General features: G+C 38.0%; 1 protein-coding gene across 2 annotated transcripts in view; it reads right to left on the bottom strand.

Annotated features, from left to right (window-relative positions):
- Positions 1 to 21,753, bottom strand: part of LOC124719061 (neurexin-4) — a 166,944-nt gene that overhangs the window by 72,725 nt on the left and 72,466 nt on the right. For both annotated transcript variants that reach the window (XM_047244732.1, XM_047244733.1), the window contains exons 8-11: positions 20,405 to 20,566; positions 14,912 to 15,128; positions 10,376 to 10,467; positions 4,189 to 4,348 (exon numbers count right to left, since the gene is read on the bottom strand). In XM_047244732.1, coding sequence (XP_047100688.1) covers positions 4,189 to 4,348; positions 10,376 to 10,467; positions 14,912 to 15,128; positions 20,405 to 20,566 — 631 coding nt within the window. The remainder of the gene's footprint in view (positions 1 to 4,188; positions 4,349 to 10,375; positions 10,468 to 14,911; positions 15,129 to 20,404; positions 20,567 to 21,753) is intronic.

Here is a 21,753-nt window from a genome sequence, read left to right as displayed (position 1 = left end):
TTGACCACTCAAATGTCATGACACACAGTCAGTGGTTACATTTACTGCATCCACTGCAAAAAAGCTCAGATAGTTAGTAGTTACAATGTCAATCTGTATGACTTTTTGCAAGATATGTGACTGACCAATAGCATTTTGACAATATTCAACTTTTACCACACTATACTGTTACTGTGTGACATTGTGCTGCCATGACACATACAATTTGACTGACGAGCCTTAAATGACACAAGAACAAATAACATTAAAATTATGTTCTTTTATACAAAATACACCTAAATTTGCCATTTTATTGGGGCCTGAGCAATAATGTCATAAATCTGAGGATAGCAGGTGACTATCAACAGATTTATGGCTCGCAATACATGGAAACTGACGCTTTTCGTAATTTATCACAATATATGTTAAGTTTCATTGCTATCTGATGCCAGGATGCCCAACAATTTTCCTGCTATGAATTTCAACAATAGTCACATTGTGTGTGGGTCTAAATATTAACTCAGGAACATGTCTAGTTAGTATAAATAGTTCCTAATCACAACATAACAGTCATAAATTGAAACCATTTGTCATCAAAGGAAGTGGCCTACAATCTGGCTTTAATTACTGGTTGGTAAGTTATAAGAAGTGCTGCGGATGGCTGTCATTAGTGGAATATCAATTGCGAGAACGTTCTTGTGTACCATACCTGTAACATAAGAAGCCACTTCACATTTGGCGTGTTTGTGTGTGTGTGTGTGTGTGGGGGGGGGGGGAGGCAGGGGAAGGGGGGGGGGCAGGGGAAGGGGGGGGGGCTGGAGAGAGAGGAGGGGGGGGGGGGGGGGAGGGTTGCATGACTCATAGAATCCCCCAAATGGCCTTCCATCAAATTACTATCTCTGGCTGCCACCCTTATTTCCACAATGACATCCATCTGTTCACATTCTGCCAAACCTTAACCCTCACCAACATAATCCTGCAAAACCATATTAGTTAGGACTATACATTCTTGCAATACCTTCTCTCCATCTTTAAAATTCTCTGACTATGCAATGCCAAATTTCTGATGTCATGACACACATTGAACTCTTGCCCTCCAGGAACTAGAGCAACACGCACAACGCCACCTCAAAAATCTCTCCAACCTGCTCACTTCCTACTCCCGTCTAAGAGTAGCACTGTCCACCACCTCTAGAACAACCTCCAAATTGCCCCCACATCCCCTCAAAGCTTCAAACCCTGTGGTCGTAGACATGCTACATTTACCCCACCCTCCAAACTCTCTCCCACCACCACACATAATCCAGAACTTAAACAGACCCTTAACACAGTCACGAACATTTCCTCCAAAAGCCTTAGCCCCGCGAAAGTATCAGTCCTTTCCAAAGGCCTCACCTTTTGCCCCACTTCCAAGTTCAATCATGCAGGACTTGTTAAAGATCTTCTCTTTTTCTCCCAGTCTCTACGGAGGAAACACTTACTCGCCACCAACTGTCCAAACAATCTCAACCAAAGACCAAAGTTGAACCCTGCCTGACTCAGTTCACTCCTCCATCCAACTGTGATCCACCCACACTGCTCTCAAATCACCCCCTGTTAACTTTCCAGAAATTCTAAATCTTGAATCTTGCCTCACCATCAGTCCCCAAATCCCTCAACATGCACACTAACCTTACAGCTGCAGAAAGATCCGTAATCCACCTTCTAAAAATGGATACCGATCTTATAATCCTACCTGCTGACAAAGGCACCACCACTGTTGTTTTGAACCACATGGATTACCTGGCAGAAGGGCTCCACCAGCTGTCAGATTCATGCACCTACAAACTGTCCCACAGTGATCCCATTAAGGATCTCCAGTCTCTCCTCAAATCCTTAAGCCCATCCCAGAACCCCTCCCAGAGTCCATCTCTCTCCTCACCACTAACACTACCCACTCTCATACCTCCTGCATGCTTCCTAAAGTCCATAAACCCAACAACCTAGGATGCCCCATTGTAGTCAGTTACTGTGCCACTACTGAGAGAATCTCTGACCAACTATATCCTCACCCACAACTACTTCTTCTTTGAAGGCATTACTTACAAACAAATTCGGGGTACAGCTATGGGCACCCATATGGAAACCATCCTATGCCAACCTATTCGTGGGCCATTTAGAGGAATCCTTCCTCAACACTGAGAATCCCAAACCCCTTACCTGGTTCAGATTCACTGATGACATCTTACTGATCTGGATTGAGTGTAAGGACACGCTATCCACATTCCTCCAGAACCTCAACATCATCTCCCCCATTCCCTTTGCTTGGTCCTACTCAGCCTATTAAGCCACCTTCCTCAATGTTGACCTGCACCTCTAAGATGACTAAATCAGAACCTCCGTCCATATCAAATCTACCAACCACAAACAATACCTCCACTTTGACAGCTGCTCTCCACTCCACACCAAGAAGCCCTTTCCATACAGCCCAGTCACCCATGGCCGTTGTACCTGTAGTGAAGGGCGGGCCCCCTCTGAATATGCAGAGGGTCTCATTGGGGCCTTCACATATCATAATTACCCTCCCAACCTTGTACAGAAACAGATCTTTCCAGTCACCCAACACCTCATAAAGTCTGCTGACAGCAATAAAGATTATACTGGCTGTACTTTAGTACTTAGATTTAGAGTACGGTAGTAAATGGTGGCACTGACAGTGCCAAAGATTAAACTGATTGTACAATAGTACTTGAAACATCGATGGTATAGTGTATCCAAAGATAATTTACAACTACAGAAAATGGAAGTCAGATTTTAACTGCCTTTTTTATGGGCATGTGTATAGACATCTCATATCTGCACATATCTGCTAAACTTTCAAAATGCATCTGCAAAAATTACAGGATATTTCAAAATATATTATGAAAAATACATATTAAAATGTCTTTACATATATGCATTCAAAATTACCATTTATAAAAATATTTGAGGTAAGATAATAGGGCAAGTATTATATTTTTGTTGCTTATCTGCAGCATGTAATGAAATAACTAGAAGAACCTACACAAATTACATTCATTTTGTTCATTTAATAAATATTTCTAGAAAGAGTAATTTTAAATGCATGTTTGTACAGACATTTTTAATACATCTTTTTTATAATATATTTTTATAATAGAGGGAAACATTCCACGTGGGAAAAATTTATCAAAATTTTTTTTTTGATAAATTATAATATATTTTGAACACACACACACACACACACACACACACACACTCTCTCTCTCTCTCTCTCTCTCTCTCTCTCTCTTATCCTTGGATACACTATACAACGGATGTTACAGGTAGCATTGTACAGTCAATTTATTCTTTAGCATTGCCAAGGTCATCATTTATTACTATACTTTAAACATAAGTTACAGAAATTACTTTGTGGACCACTAAACAAAGATCTGAGGAAAAGACTTGCCAAATGTTGCATCTGGAGCATTGCACTGTATGATGCAGAGACCTGGACATTGTGGAAGGAGGCTGAAAGAAGATTGGAGGCACTAGACATGTGAATACGGAGAAGAATGGAAAAAGTGAAATGGGGAGACTGAGTAAGGAATGAAGAATTATTAAGAAGAGTTGGAGAAGAAAGAAACATGCTGAAAGTAATCATAAAGAGAAAACGGAACTGGACTGGACATTGTTAGAGGAGGGACTGTTTATTGAAGGAGGGAATAGAAGGAATGGTGGAGGGAAAAAGAAGATATCAAATGCTGGACAATATTAAAGGAGGCAAATATTCAGAACTGAAAAGACTGGCTATGGACAGACAAAAGTGTAAGAGGCTTAACCCATGACAAGACCTGCCGTACGGCAGAATACCATGCTACTGCTACTACTACTACTACTACTACTGCTACTGCTACTACTATTACTAAACGTACGTTTAAGTACTATAGTAGAGCCAGGTTACTCTTTAGTGTTGTCAGCCAACTTCAGGCATTAATGTCAAAGCAAGTTTTCCATGCTGCTCAGTTTCTGTCTTTTACAGTGTATATTCTGACAATGCTCTTGCTCATTTTAAGAGTGAAATCAGTAAATAAAAAAATAACAAGTGCAACTTGTGGCTATTTCCAAAATAGTTTTAACATTCGCTCCCCCAGCAGACAATGCCTGCTCGTGTCTGTCCACACTTAAAATTTGAAAAAAAGAGAAATAATTTTTTGTCACTGGACTTACACGTGTGGCAAACAGCTCCAGAATAACCTGTTCCAGTACAGTCACAAAAGAACTCGTGGGAGTTCTGGCGGCAGGCACCCGCATGTTCACAGGGATTTGGATTGCAACGATCAATCATTTGGCAACCTTCAAGCACCACCTCACCAGGGCAGCAATACTCCTGCAAAAATCCAAAGAGACAAAATTAAAATCAGGAATATATTCTATACATGTGAGCTTCAAAGTTCTCGGCCTGACAAACACTGTGCTTTGTAAGTAAATGTATTCCTGCATGCACTCTTGTCTCTGACAAACACTCGCCTCATCTAGGGTAATATATTGCATTCTATCATTCAAAAAGTCTTCAAACCAGTCAGATATCTGAAATTTATACCATGTGCTTGGACCTTTGTAACAGTCTTCAGTGTCAAATGCTTTCTGGAAATGTGAGAATGTAGAATCTAACTGTTGGTCTGCATCAAAAGTTCACAGAGTATTTTCGTCGAAAGGACAAGCTGTGCTTTGAATGAGTGAGGCTGATATAAGGAGAATGACTTTTCAAACACATAAAGAGCCTAAAAATGCTGATTCTCATCACTTACTTCCTCATAAAGAATGAAAAGGCTTTTGCACAACTGCTAATCCATATCCAGGTTTAACAGAGTGTATTATGCCCAGGTCCAGATTCTCCCGAAGACTTGTGCTGTTCAGAGGAAGTAACACATTTACATTTCCCTGAAGGGATATTTCCTCGAGATGCACAGGGCACTGATCAATAATGCTGCACCCATCTTGGTATCAAAACACCTGAGAAATCTCAAAGATTTCTGACCTCATCCAGGCACTGCTGTTGTACTCATTAGTATTAGGTAGTTTGTTAGAGGTTTTTGTTTTGCATGTTGGTATTCCAGTTGCTATGGGTTTATTTTTTGATTGCCCTTTTTATTTGTAGTTCGTTGTTGCTATTTGTGTTACATATTGTCATTTTATTATTTGAAGATAATGAGTGGAGCTGCAAATGCTAGAAAATGGATTGCCAAGTGGAGAAATCTGAACATTTCTGACATATTTTTCTATTTGAGTTTAACGGAGGAGCGAGAGTGGCAGAGACTGCCAGAAATACTAGTACCACATATGAGGATAATGCCATTTGACAGAGCATGGTAAGAAAATGGTTTATCATTTTAAGGATGATCATTTTGACATCAGTGACTCTCCATGTTCCAGAAGATCGTTTAAACACATCAATCCACAATGACACATTTTAATGTACTCGAGAACTGGCAAATGTTATGAACTGTGATCAATTCACCATTGTGCAACATTTGCGCGCAATGTGGAAGGTTACAAGATCGGGTGTATGGGTACAACATGCTCTAAGTCAAAATCACAAAAACTGGTGGTTGGCCACGAGTGCATCTCTTCTTCCTCTTCATCAACTGGCTCGTGAACCACACCAACCACTCATATCGCATATCATTACTGGTGATGAGAAATGGTGTCTTTATGGTAAACAAGGAAAAGGAGAGGATGGCTGAGCTCAAACAATGCAGCAACTCCCTGTACAAAGACCTGAGAACATCCACAAACGGTAATGTTACGAATCTGGTGCAACAGCGACAGTGTAGTGTACTACAAATTGCTTCCCTGAGTGCACCCAGCACGGCTGACATTTATTGTTGACAACTCAAGACATCTTGCAGAGGTAATCCAAGAACAAACAGCAATCAGGAGGACTGTGTAAAGTCTTGCTACTTGATAACAACAACAATGCATATTCTGCTAGACTGACAAAAGACAGTATACGGGAGTTGAATTAGAAAGTCATTCTGTACACACGTTATTCTCCTATCTCGCAGCCTCATATTTTTATCTTGTCCGCACTCTATCAAATCATCTTCAAGGAAACTCCTGAGAAAATGCCTTGACAAGTTCTTTGCTACAAAACAGTCACAGAATCGAAGAGTTACCCCAGCGTTGGCAGACTGTTGTAAACAGTGAAGGAGAATAGATTACTGATGACTACAAAATATGTTACGAGTGTCTGTTGTATTTATTACACTTACAAAAAAATATTATGAATTTATGCACCAAAATAATACAAGCAAATTTGCATTTTATTCGTGGAGCCAAATTTTCACTTCCGTCACTGTGTACACACAATAGTGCAATCAGTTTTTCTTCACCTTTTTATCGTCATGGCGTTTTTTCCCTGATGGGAATATGTTTTTGCAGGACTTAAATTATAAAAGCCATCAGTTTCATCAATGTTGAAATTGCCTCTGGGTGCATTTCCCTGTTCATGTAATTTTCTTCCAATAATTTACACTTTCTACATCCACAGCCACACTTTCTCCACTTACTCCCTGAACAACACATTATGATGGTTTTTGAGATAATCCAACCAACTATTGGGTACACCGAAATTTTAAACGCCAATCTCAAGGCGATTTTATGAGGCTTCTCTTGCAGCATGTTTCTGCTTATAAGAATGTTGCTACTTATAATTTTTTGAGCCCACTTTAAATAATATTCACCACAACACTGAATGTACAGAGAGGGTGAGAAGTCCCTGTACCCCTGTAAGAGAATCCTCATTATACAGTTGAGTTAGAATGGAATCTGCCTCACATATGGACATTGACAGTGAGGACATCAAATCTACTTGGATTGTACTTTTTTGAAGGAACTGTGAATGGCGCAAATTATTTACACATCACAAACACAGCCAATACCTCAGCTCACAGAAAGGGGCTTCACAGAATGCATATGGTTGCAGCAACACAGAGCATCTTCTCATTCGATACCTGTGGATACGGTGACTTCTCGCCAACCCTGTAGACTTACAAATGTTGTTTCTGTTGGATCCAGAGGAGCTTCAGAATTGAAGAACACTTCCTTATTTTTTGAGTATTTTGCATAACATAGATGGTACGAAACAGTGCTTCTTCACCATGCCGGAAAATTTTATCTTATGATTGTCTTCAACATTGAGGAAGATCAGCTTTTCCTGAATTGTAACCTTTCTACATTTTCATGCTATATCTTCACAAAAGTAAAACTGATGACTCTTTTACTTCAATAACCAAAGAACTATACATCTCACATTTGTACACTCCATGACTACATCATCAGATCAAGTGACCTAAGTCAAATATTACGCAGGGCAGATATTCATTTTGGAATTGTTCAACACGCTTTCCAGTATCGCTACAAGGGAACCTGAATAACTAATCCAAAAAACTACAATCTATGTAAGTGTCGAGTGAAACAATTAATTACCATTTAATGCATCAACACACAAAGTAAGACCTATGAGAAAATGAAAAGTCAAAGTCACTCAGACGTGTCAGGAATTGCACAAAAACTGGATTTTAATTGGCAGAACACTCTGTGCTTATTCCATAACAGCAGGCTTTTTTAAAAGTAGCGCTTCCTCAAAGTGGGGAAGAATAACGTTGTTCTTATGGGAATTTCGCCACTCTTCTTATGCCAGTTTCACCAGTAATGGAAATATTCTTTAAAAGTAGGATTTCCTTAAGGGGAGCCGGAGGTGCCTATGCTGCCCATGTTAAAATCACTAAGTTTGAGGAACATTTATGAATAAACTACCAAATAGAAAAATTTGAATTTTTTTTACATATAGAGTGGTTTAGTATTGCAGTTATGACAGAGGGATTTTGGAGTATCTTTTCCAGTTTCCTTGCAATTATTTTTTTTTATGAATGACCCAAATTTCTTTACAAATAACTGCTTTATAATTTAACTGAAATGAAACTACTGAACATATTGCCAAATGGCTGTGTTACAATGTAAGTTTGACCACTAGGAGTGCTGTATAAAAATTTCATCTCTCTAGCTGGAGTGGATTTTGATAAAATGTTCCTTATATTCGAAAAATTCTAATTTACAGGAAACGGCTATCAAAGTTTGTCAATACATTCCTGCACTATAGGATGGATTATAAGGGTCTTCTTCTTCATCCTCCAAGAGCTTCCTCTTCTGTCTTCTTTTCTGGCCTGTTGTTCCATCATACTTCATATGCCTTTCTCTTCTTTCTGCTCCTCTTATCCTCTCTCTGTCAATATTTCTTAGTGCTCGTACAGTGTTCACCCCAGCTGTAAATCCTAATGCCTTCAGAACTTCACACTGTTCCCTTGGTTGTATGTTGCTATTGCATCATAAATGCCAAAGTGCAGTGTTTTTATGCTTACAAGCACCCTTTTAGGAATCACTTTCCAAATCAAATTGTTTACGCTCTCATTAGGATTCTGCGTCTTTCCGTGTAGACATTTGTGTAACAATTCTGGCTGTGATAAGTCATGAAAAATTGGTTTTATTGCATTTATCACAGCTGCTGGCAAACCATGTTTGTGATCATAGTCCTTTTTTGCATTATATTTGCACCAGGAATCTTTTGGGCACAGGCTGTGTTGAGGGTATTCATTGGAAGAGGCAGTATGAAGGAACAATGCCCACACTGCTTTTCACATGTCACTAACATTACTAGTATTTTGCCTTATAGCATACCCATAGTATCTCTGTAGACGTTCAATCACCTCATCAGTAAGCCTGCCTCTCCCTCCTATTGTCTTTCCATCACTGACCTTACTTGAACCCAAAGTTTGTTTCAGCCTTCGAAGCCGTGCACCCATACGCTTTTGCACATGCCCAATGCATTCCAACATTTCAACTACAAATTCATTTCCATATGGTTTCAGTTCCTCTATAGTCTTGAAACCTTTGGAGTCACCATCCCCAAGGTAGTATTTGTACCTAACGTTGTATCTGGGAACCGAACGTTCAAAAATTTGTTTCTCTCCATCCACTTCCATTGCTCCACTTGATCCACTAAAATTTGCCTCACAAGTTCCACTGTGCTCTCCTTTGATTTTATTTTTTCACCTACAATGTTTTGATAATATTGCAACATCTACAACTTTTGCACTATCACCACAAGTAGCAGTTACAACCCCATTCAGGGATTTATGACCCCTCTTTTGCCAGGAACCATCTAATGCCACTACCAAATTCCTAGAACCACCGTTCATTTCTACAGATTCCTCCACTGCTTCCTTCATGGTTTCCAAAGCCACATCTTCAACAGATGATCCTACCAGTTCACAGTAGTGCCCAAATTTGCTTCGAGGCGATGGCAAGTTCATAATACCACAAAACAGTTTACCAGCAGCAGACCCTTTTCCAATGGATCGAAGACCATACACAAGTCGAACATTCACATCAAACACTCTAGATCGTCCATTTTCACCAGAGACTTGCATGTGAATTGTAGAAAGTCACTTGATACTTGAAACATGCACAGATTATCTTCATCTCACAAGCTAAACCAAAGTGCTTTGTTATCTCTAGTCCCACTCCTACACTTGAACACATTTTGCATAGAACACTTTCTTTCAGCACAGAAGATAATAATCCAATACTCAGTACTTCATTAATATCATCACTGTCACTAACATATTCACGAAATCTGTCACTTCCACCCGTCAGCTTCTTGCTAGAAGATGTCACAGGGCTATGGCTGGCCATGTGTTGCTTAGCAGAAGAACGCACTGTTTCAGTAATTGTAGTATCGCAACTTGGTATTAGTATTAATTTTCTTTTCCCTACGTTCTTCCTCTTCTTATATACACGGTTACTAAAACGTGGCATCGTAACCAGAACAACGCTTTACACAAGAAGTACAATACTACCAACAACAGGCGCAACACTGAACTAATTCGAAACAGTAAACAGTAAAGAGACGATGTTCCGCACTCTTAGCGCTTCATTTGTCACAGAAAACAATGTAGCCAACCCTTGCACACTCGCTGTATGCGTAACATAAGGCGCTGTATGCGTTAACAGGCCGAGAAAATCCCAAGCAGTTCGCCAGGAAGTCACGAGAGGGTGTCAGATGCATTCAGCGGCCGCCCATTTCCTCTGCAGGCATGGGGGAAAATGGTAATAACTCCACTTCTAGGGCGAGTAGAACAATAATTCAAAGTTTACATTAAAGAGGAATGTTCCAATTAATTTTTGGTAGGGGGGGGGGGGGGGGAATCTCAATTTTTTGGATTTTACCTCCTCCAGCTCCCCTTAAGGTTGGGTTTGTTAAATTGGGATTTTATTATACATAGTACAACACAGTAATGTTCAACAAGCATTACAGCTTTCAAAATTTCAAAACAAATTTCAAAACTCTACTCACATCTGACGTCCAGTCCTTTGGTGGCTTGTAATTTCCATCCACACTAATCAAACGCATGCAGCCAACAAAACCTGGAGTCCCAGTCACTCCACCTAAATGCAGACATACAAAAAGACATCAGTTTTTATTGAGCCCAAGCTAACAAAATGTTTTCAAGAATGGTAATTCAAGTCCCTCATCACATGCAAATAACATGATACACAAATGTACACCACACAGTTATATGTTCAAGCAGAATCAAAACAAAATATTTGTGTTCTAGGAGTATATCTTGTGCTAACTTAATACAATTTAAATTTAGTAATGAACATGATCCTTTCAATGCAAAATTTCCTAAACTGTCCATATTGCAACTTACTTGCATTTTTACACCAGGTAGAAAAAAATATTTCTTGTGTCAAATTAAAAGTGAAATTACTGAAAAGTTCTGAAGATAAAATGATACAGTCAAAGATAATCACCTACGTGTAAGGAAACTAGTCAGAAGTTACAGGAGCCAATGAATCTGAGAGAAAAGCATTAGTGAGGAAGGAGATGGGAGAGGTGTGCATATATATATATATATATATATATATATATATATATATATATATATATATATATATATTATTATCCAGTCCATATACTGTATATGTCATAACTCTACTCATATCTGATGTCCAGTCCCTACGCTGACCTAGAAATAAGCGAAACCAAAGTGAAATCTGGAAAGGGACTCAGTTTCAGGGAAATAAATCAATCACATGAGAATTGTCAGTGAGACTGCACTTCTGTCAGAGATGGCAAAGGAAGAAATTTCAGAATAAGGCACAAAGAATACACCTAGGACAGTGAGAGCAATCAATCTACATTTTACATGCACCTACAAAGGGTGGGGGGTGGGGGAAGTAGTAAGAATTTAGCATAAGGTACTCAAAAGGACATAACAATAAGTATCCCAGAAGAACTAAATGCGTATGAAGTTCTTAATGAGCAAATGAAACTAAAACATACAAAAGTGCCAAGATAATTTTACTGATATCCTTAAAGAGAAATGATATTTAGGAACTTCATAACACATCATACCACATAAATAACAACATAACGTTGAACAAATATCTTTGTACGAGAAACTAAAAAAAATATAGTTACACAACTTTTGTAATGTACCTATTATCATTGATTATATTAATATAATAGAGGGAAACATTCCACGTGGGAAAAATATATCTAAAAACAAAGATGATGTGACTTACCAAACAAAAGCGCTGGCAGGTCGATAGACACACAAACAAACACAAACATACACACAAAATTCAAGCTTTCGCAACAAACTGTTGCCTCACCAGGAAAGAGGGAAGGAGAGGGAAAGACAAAAGGATGTGGGTTTTAAGGGAGAGGGTAAGGAGTCATTCCAATTCCGGGAGCGGAAAGACTTACCTTAGGGGGAAAAAGGACGGGTATACACTCACACTCACTCACACACACACACACACACACACACACACACACACAATCCATCCACATATATACAGACACTGCTTGTGTCTGTATATGTGTGGATGGATGTGTGTGTGTGTGCGCGCGAGTGTATACCCGTCCTTTTTTCCCCCCAAGGTAAGTCTTTCCGCTCCCGAGATTGGAATGACTCCTTACCCTCTCCCTTAAAACCCACATCCTTTCGTCTTTCCCTCTTTCCTGATGAGGCAACAGTTTGTTGCGAAAGCTTGAATTTTGTGTGTATGTTTGTGTTTGTTTGTGTGTCTATCGACCTGCCAGCGCTTTCGTTTGGTAAGTAACATCATCTTTGTTTTTAGATACATTATCATTGATTTGTGCATATAAAATTTAGAGCATCACTGGAGAATGCCGTCTAACCTATGTACATGCTATTATAAACATCATCACATACAGAAATTACAAAAAGCAAAAAAATTGACAGATAAGCAAAAAACATTCCAGGATCAAGTATTGTAATACATGTTGTAACATCTGAGATGCACAGCAAACCACTACTAATACAACCGTAAGCCATATACTTTTATATTATCCTATACTGAAACGAACTTAACAACTATTTACAAAAACACAGGCCATTACTCTTGTTGCATAATACTAGGTGTGATCAAATACTAATGAGAATTTTTGTTTTTCTTACAGAATCTTTATTTATTCATCAACATCTACCTCATTCCCTTCAAAGTACTCCGTCTCAGATATAATACACACGTGGCTGCACTTTTTACAATCTGCAAGCACTTCTGAAACTATTTTTTGTTAAGGTGTTCAGCTCCTTCAGCAGTTCTCTTTTTATCTCATCACTGGTGGCAAAACGTTGTCCAGTCATGGTTGCCTTCAGCCTCGGAAGTAGAAAGAACTTGCAGGGGCCACGTCCATCGAATACGGCAGCTAGTACAACAAAACAATTTTGTTTTTTTGGGAAAAAAAAAAACCACAACTAATCATTGGGGTGTGACAGAGAGCATTATTGTGACGGAATCTCCACGAGTGGTGTTGTCACAATACTAGTCGTTTTCTTTGAATTGCTTCATGCCAACAGTGCATAACTCCCAGGTAGTTTTCCTTACTGACTATATGACCATAAGGCAGGAACTCATGATGGAGAACCCACTGTAATCGAAGCAAACAGTATGGTTCTTCAGACAGTTTCCACTGGGACAACTGGGCCTTTGTTTCATCATCATACAAGCATACCCACGTTTCATCACCTCTTATAACATTGTTTAGACATTCTTGATCAGTGTCGACTTCATACAGCAATTCCTTAGAGATGTCTACGCAATGTCGTTTTTCGCTGAAATTCAACCAGACTTTGCTGCTACTTGTTTCATGCCCAAAACATCTGAAGAAACTGCTTGACATGAGGCAAAGGACACGGCAACATCATTAGCAACCTCTTTAATGGTGGTTCGGCGGTTTTCCAGAAACATTTTCTTTACTTCTTCCACAATGTCGTCAGTAATTGATGTACTAGTGCGTCCAGGGTGGCTGTCATTTTCAATATCCCCCTGACCCTCTCTGAAACATTTATACTGCTCGTAGACTCTTGTATTACTCACAGCTGATTCACCAAAAGCCATAGTCAACATTTCGAAAGTGGTGCTGCACTTTATTCCATTTTTCAAGCAAAACTTCATGCAAATTCTTTGATCCATCTTTTCCAAAGGCAAAAATTCACCAAGCACTGAAGAACACAACGTTTTTGATTGTCAAAAATAAACTAAATATTCAAAACAGCGGAAAGTGCAAACATACATTAGGAATATGTGTACCAATAAGATTTAAAAAATTTAATCAGACTTTTTCATAGTGGGAAACCAAATTTTCTATGCCCTTTTTATAAAAATATGCCACAAATGAAGACAGCCACTCCTGAACATCGATTTTTGCACTGTCATTTCTGTCAAAGCGACTTACTTCAAAATCACACTTCTAAATTCAGGAACAAGTGATAGTCAGAAGGTGTGGAATCGAGGCTGTATGATGGGTGATTGAACTGCTTCCAACTGATTTTCAGAATAAGGTTTTGAGTGATATCAGCACGACGGGGCACATATGTACGACGTTACAACGCAATGCCTTGACTGAGCATTCCATGCTGTACTGCCCCAATCTCACGTCTTCTGACTACGACATATTCTTGAAATTTAAGCGTGGCTTTGGAAGAAGGTGCTTTGACAGTGATGACAACGCAAAAAATAATGCTCAAGAGTGACTGCCTTCACTGGCGGCATCTTTCTATGAAGGTGGCATAGAAAATAGTTTCCTGCTATAATGAATGTCTGAACAATGGCAGCAGCTACACAGAAAAATAGTTTAAGATAAGTTCTTTCTTGTAAAAATAAATTTTGGTTTGAAATGTTTTATGAGTTTTTTTCCAAAACAGTACTTCCCTTCTGAACATGCCTCATACATCGGTAGCAAATTAGCTATGAGTAGACTAATGTTACATCACGAAAATGCATGCCTGCATTTCATTAGACTGACAAAAAACACACTACACGAGTTGGGTTGGGAAGTCATTCTGCAAGCACCTTATTCACTTGATTTTGCGACCTCAAATATTCACCTTTTCTGCTCTCTGTTGAACAACTTTCACGGTACTTTCTTTCTGGATGAATATACACTCCGAACATAGTTAGACGAGATCTTTATCTCAAAACATGATTTCTACAGTCGCAGAACAGACAACCTACTCCAGTGTTGGCAGATTGTTGTAAATAGTGAAGGAGAATATATTATTGATGACTGAAGTCTCTGTTATAGGTATCTGTTGTATTTATTAAACTTACGTAAAAATATTACAACTTAAGCACCCACCCAATAGTTTCATTCGATTGATTCATTAACTCTTCATTAGTTATTTCATCCACCCACTTAATTTTCATCATTTTCCTGTAGGTAGCAACACATTTCAAAAACTTCTGCTCTTTTCCTGCATGTACAGATTACTGTCCACATTTCACTTCTTTCAAAAAAGTACTTGTACACCTTTACTTCCTAAAGTTAACAGTATGAACCTCTAGCAATACCAACCTGCGACATAATATGATGATCCTGTGGTCATGGCTATTAATCTCACTGTCTTCATAGGTCTGCCATCAATTGACAGCACGAGTAGGTTAGGTGCAACAGTCAGGATGACAAAGTGCCACTGTCCATCATCAAAGCGCTCATCATAATTGTCCAGAAGTGCTGCTGGATTCCCACTTGTAACTATTCTCACCTTCACTTTTCCTTCATGCAGAAATAACTGTGAAAGGATGAACACAGTACTCATTAGAGAACTTAAATGTCAAGTGAATTTGTCACTAAGCAGTTTCATCCCCGGTTTCTCCAAGCTTCTTTTATGAATTTGATGACTGCCCAATCTTTTAACAATTGTCTAATTTTCAATTTTTCATTTTATCGATGTCTGTTAAATGTTATGATGATCAAAACTGATGTGCCGATTTTGGATCTTCAAACCATTTGAAGTTTCATTTAAATAAGATAGGTCCACTGTATTTGGAATATTAAGGAGCTGTTATGAAGGTAATTTAGATACTTTATTGCAGTTCATGACTTTTAGCTGTGAAGATGGGGCATAATTTTGATGCACAGTTATTGTACATAGATCGGCTAGAAAATCTATGGCCTGAATGAGTAATTTCTAAGTGCAATGACCATTCCTACATAATGAATGACAAACTCCTGGAACACATGAAAATAGCTGCTTGCAACTCTGCATTTCTATGCTACTGGATCTTTTCAAATGGTAATAGAAGACCTAAATCAACTATATGTTGATGCATCAATGTGGTACCAGAAACAACCAAATTGCTGAGACCCATATATGTGAAATTCCTGGAAGGTGATGAAGTTTGTTTAGTTATTCTGGACTTCTATATGATTAGTATCTTCCCTGGAGTAATAGGTGTTATTGACAGGACTCATATACCTACTTAGTCACCTGGTGATCATAATGCGAAAATGTTTTGCAATAGAAAATCATAATTCTCCATATTTGGGCAGACAGATTTGTGACAACTCACAAATTAGAATGTTATTTCAAACGAGAAGGATTCAAGATAAATATTTACTAGGTGATAGTGTGTATAGATTTACACCATTCCTTATAAATACATTCTTAAACATTAGAAATCAAAGAGAAGAAAATCACAACAGAGTTCACATTAATACATGGTTTTTTTTCAGTTTTTTATTTGTGACACTTTAAAATTTATTCATGTTTTTTTTTTTTTTTGCACTAAGTATCACTGGGGTCAATCTTTCTCTGTCTAAAGTTTAATCTTCCAGTGCTGGAGACACTGTCAGGGTTTATTTATTAACTCAAACAAGCATTGGAAAACAAAATGTTAGACCAAGAAATATGCTTCAGACCAGCATCCAACACCCGTAAAACAAATATCACCAAAACCAAAATACAGATTAGCTCAGGAAGATTGAAAAGCACAGACTGGTCACAGAGGCAGTGAGGACATCATAAAAGATAAGGATCAAGAAGCCTGGAGATCTGTGTTTTGTTGCAATATACTCTTTTTGAAGACTACAAAATGAAATTACTCCATTATACAGCATTTTTTCAGCTATAATTTGATTTTCCTCATTAAAGTTTGAAAATTTCAGCCTTAAAGAATAAAGAACATAGTTTCTTGTATAGCTCCAAGAGGCATACCAAGACTGCTTCTGGAAGTGGAAACAGCGTTGGGAGTGGTGTATCAATTGTGGAGGGTAGTATTTTGAAGGAGATAGCTCGAGAATGAAGTGAGATATCGTTCTCCTCTCAATTTTCAGTAAATATCGATATCTAAGCTACATTTCATTAACTGCAATGTATGTGGTAAAATCAGCCAAACTCAAAGTTTGTGAAATGCATTTTCACCTCTGAAAAACCTTTAAAATTTCGTTTTATTTAATTTGATACAGTACAGTAACTATGATGAATAATGAAAGCAAATTCAGTCCTTTATCGAGTGAAGATATCGAACTGTAAGATGAGTGAAAATCAAATTTTTTCCACCTAATATTTTTCAAGAAAATCAAATGATAAGTACTTCATATCAGATGAAGCGCCACCTCTCATCACAGGCACCAGAATTTGGCAAGCAGTACAACCATAACAAAAGCCACCCTCAGCACAGAATGCAGGGAGCACGTCTGTTGCAGTCAAAGGGTTAATAACTGTGCCAACCCGACGCCAATGCGAAACAAATGTACAAGAGAAAGACGACTATGATTCACCAATTTTTTCTGATACACTTTGTATTTTCCAGTTTCCTCATCTGCCAAAGTGTTTCACCACTAATAGTCATCACACACTTTCTCGGTACGATGTATGGCCTTTAAAATCATCTAGTGCCATAAGGGTAAAAGATAATGTCACAAAAATGACAGCCAACTGATCGTGTGTTCTTGTGGTTAGTGTTATTAGCTAGTAAACCTGATGACTAGGTTTCAATTCCTGAAGACCACCACAAATTTCTCTCTGGTGGAAACGTCTTGAAGGAGGTCCACTCAGTATTTGAGGCCAACTGAAAAGCTGCTCGAATATAAAAGCAACAAAACAGATGCTCAAGTTCCTGAAGTAGCATAATACTGAGAAGCTTGCGTAAGGCTATGTGAAATATAACAACTTTTTATTGCCAGAAAAAGCAGTAACTGTAATTTTTTCGGGTTCGAGTGCAAGATGTATGACAAAAACTATAGAACTTATTATTTAGAAAATTACAGACAATTCCTACAGGTTTTAAGTCCAGATAACATAGTGTGAATAGGAACCAAACCACTTTCTTGCAAAATTTTATCAGCGGAATAAAGAAGAGAAAGTTAGTGCACCTTAGCCCTCTGACTGCTGTGGATGAGATAACTTTGTCATGCTCCGCTGCTCCCCAGTGCTGAGATTATGTTTAAACGCAACCTCTGAGTTTCCCTTAAGCGTTATTGATGTGCTTACCCATCCCATTGCCACTCTCCCTGCTGCAGACAAGTTTCGTCTGCATCTCAGTGAATAAATAAGTTACAAGTATTTATCGTATGATATATGTACCTCTTTGTGTACTATCAGTCATTTGTTTTCATATCCTGAATCATTTATGAAATATGATGACTTTTACGGGCACACAATTCCCGAAGCGCAGGCACTGTGCACTCCGCATGCAACTGCCCACCAGGTATAAAAACCAATAACTCAAGAACAAGATATCATTGTACTCCAAATTTAAATAAAATTTTGATACCTTATCTACATTTCACACACAGCAATGTATGAGCTAAAATGAAGGCTACACGAAGTTTTAAAATCAGATAATAAGTATGTGGATGGAACAAGTAGCAGCATTTGGTGAGCAGTACAACAGCAACAAAAACACACTTAGCACGGCATGTAGAGAGCATGCCTGTAGCCGTAAAAGGGTTTATTAATAGCAAAAGTTTGTCTTTATACATTTTTACTTTTTTCTGTCCATTTCTACAAGAGTATCTGAAAATTTCCGGTTATAGTCATACAGGAGAAGTAAACGCGAAATGAAACTCTGCATCCACAATGACACATTACTTGGCACTGCTGTACGATGAAACTTTTCACACTTAATTCTGGCGCCTTTTAAAATCAAATACCACACACTAAAAATTTCTGCAGAGTTTCTTTGCTAGCCTAAAAGTACAGTTCTGCATGACAAAAGCTGTGAATTATTTGCAAAAAATTATATTGCCTAATAACATAATAGAAATTGGTGTCTAATGAGACTTTCATCAGTGCAATATTTACTGTGTGAATTTTACTTATTCTGCTTTCGGGCAGGTTCTCGAATCTGCTCCACTCAGCATTGCACCCCTCCTTCCGTAACTGAGCAACACTGACTTACTTTCGTTTGTCAACAATTGCTTGCATATTCTGTTTTCTTCTCTGTCGGCTATATAACGCCTTCCATGTTTACTACCAGTAAAATTAATGAAATTTAAAGAAGTTCTCACGACTTTCTGCAACGTCATTTCCTGCAATTACTTTTCCTGTTTGCAATGTGTGCTACTTTGAAGTGGATTGTGATTGTATCTGTAGCAGCCATCATGGAAATAGGCACATCAAAGTCATCTCACTATCTTACAGCACTGCCAGTTAGTGGTAATTTCAAATTATAGTAAAAATTCCAAAAAATTAGACATCTCTGTTATTAATTTCTAAAAATAAATTCCTGCCAACTGCTATGAAAATAAATAAATAAATAAACATGTTTAATGAAAATTACTGTCACTAATGAATTTGGGTTTTGTTGGACTTTGTAGAAACATCCAGTAAGAAAGGTGTTAAGAAAACTATAAAATTAATTTTGGTAGCATCTGAGACGTTATTATTTTATCATGTCACAACACATTTTACTTGTGAGAGGATCCCTGCACAGCAAGTGCGATTACTTGTATGCCACTGCCAGGATTTTAGTTCCAACATCTCACTTTAATATGACCCAGAATATTCCCTACCTCCCAAAAATTTTTTTATTTGCAGCTCTTAACTGACCATTCCACACTGCACACCCATCACCCAAATCATTGATATACAATACAGGAAAAAGTAACTAGTACTTGCAGGCCACTTCTTACTGAAGTTGAGCAAAATACATTTGCGGGTATAGTTTTGTGAATGCCAAGTTTTATTGAAGTATACTACAATACTACTGTTCTCTGCAAGCAATACATGCACTGTACACAAAACTTCATTCTTGTAGCTGCAATGTCTCTGCATTCCTTTTAAAATGTCCATCCACCATTACACTTTCTGTATCAAAAACCAAGTGAGCAGGGAAGACAAAGAAAGCAGGTCTCTGAGCAAGAATATATTTTTTTCATCCAGATCACTGTATTTTCCTACTTATTGGATACTATAATCGGACCATGATATCTGGCACTAATTTTTTGTAAACACCATCAAATTCTGTAGATTTCCCTTTTCATTTATATCCCTTTCTTGGAGAATCAAGACATGACATCTAGAGATTTTGCCATCATTACTGCACTGTTAATATAGAACACAGTTGATTCTGAAATACCATAAGGTTTTATTGTCATTTTATGAGCTTGTGCAAAATTTTATATTATTCCAGATCAGCAAAAAACCTCAGTATGTTAGATACAACAATTTTAAATTGTTTCTGAATATCTTTCTGAATTCTACACAGGTCCTTGCTTCTACGATTCGGTGACTACCAAACACACATCAATGCACCGTTCCACGGAAGACTGAAACCACACAATATCGGACGGAGACAATGGACATTTAGCTGGCACTGGCCTAATGCACTGCCTACAGTATGAAAACAAAACTATGAGACATGCAAATCACAGCTCACAGCACCTGTGAACTGCGGATAGGGGGTGTGGCCTCGAGGAGACTAATTTCATGATGGCCGATCTAATCACACATGACCACATTATTCCCACTACAACCTGATTACCAGATCACATTGCCTAGTAATATTTAAGCACAGGTACCAAAAATGATTATATGCAACATAGATATTGTGCTGAACTTACCCTCACATGTCCACTTGTAAGGAAACTGTGATGCATTAGTAAACCATTGGGTTCATATGTACGAAAAGCAAAAGAAACATTTAATGATCGGACACCTTCATAACCTTTCAGTTTCACAAATGACCCTGCAGTGAGGAATGTAACTGGTGTAACGGGGGGATCCTGAAACAGAAATTAAGCATACACATGAGTGGGTCAAAGCACATCTCCGTAACGCATTTGTGACAAAATCTACAGTGGCAAGCTAGCATTATTTGAACACATGACAGAGGCATTCATATTAAATCAGAGCTGCTTATTATTTTATTGACAACTGTTTTTGAAAAACACACTTGTTTTCATATCATTGAAGAAGAAACTGCAACCATTCACAATTTCTGAAAGAATGGTTTATTCCACCATAACTAGTTTTAGGTCTACATCTACCAGATGACAACAAAGACCTGTTGTACAAATTTCACATTTTTTGTACATTATAGGACAAAAATCTGAAATTTGTACATGAAATTTTTGCTGCCTTCTAACGACTAAGCCCACAACTTATTACAACGAAATAAATAATTCATTAAAAATGTGTCTGGCTGAAGGGTTTTCTTCACTGGTATTCAGAGTAATCTAAAAGTGAAGAGAGAGAACTGCTCATAGAATGCAAAACGCTAGTTCATTTGGTTTCACTGATCTATTTCAAGGAATACTACACTTCCTGTGTTGTAATCAACACTCCAAAGAAAGGTTTGATTCAACTCTCTATGCTAGTCCAGCTTGTGCAAATAATTGTAGATTCACAATTAATGATTCTCTGATATCTTTAATTTTTTGTTTTGTTTTCTATATTCAATGTCGCGATATCTGCAAAGTTTGGTTAACTCGTACATTCAACCCCTTTCACCCCTGTGACAGTCTATTATCAAATTAACTTGTGTTCAAAGATATGTCCTATTGATCTATCACATCAGTTAGTTAATATGTACCATAAAGTTTTTCTTCTTCTTAATCAATTCAGTACCTACTATTCAAGTTACTCATCTGCTTTTTTTTTTTTTTTCTCTCTCTCTCTCTCTCTCTCTCTCTCTCTCTCTTTAATACACTTCAACAACTTCTATTCTCATCTTCTCTGTCCTGTTTGTTATCTACAATTCACTTCTAAGACTACATTCAAGACAAATACTTTTATAAAGGACTTCCCAACACTTACGCTCATACGGAATAGTTATACTGCTTTAGGGGAACACAGTGAGAACCTTGGAAACAAATTATTTTATTATTATTATTATATTTCTCTTTCGTCTCAGACGTTATGTCTGGTTAAAAATGGAAAGTAACGCAGACCTTGATCAAGTGTGACTTCC

The sequence above is a fragment of the Schistocerca piceifrons genome, chromosome 10, assembly GCF_021461385.2.
Source record: "Schistocerca piceifrons isolate TAMUIC-IGC-003096 chromosome 10, iqSchPice1.1, whole genome shotgun sequence".
Classification (NCBI taxonomy): domain Eukaryota; kingdom Metazoa; phylum Arthropoda; class Insecta; order Orthoptera; family Acrididae; genus Schistocerca; species Schistocerca piceifrons.
This window is presented reverse-complemented; position numbering and strand designations above follow the sequence as displayed.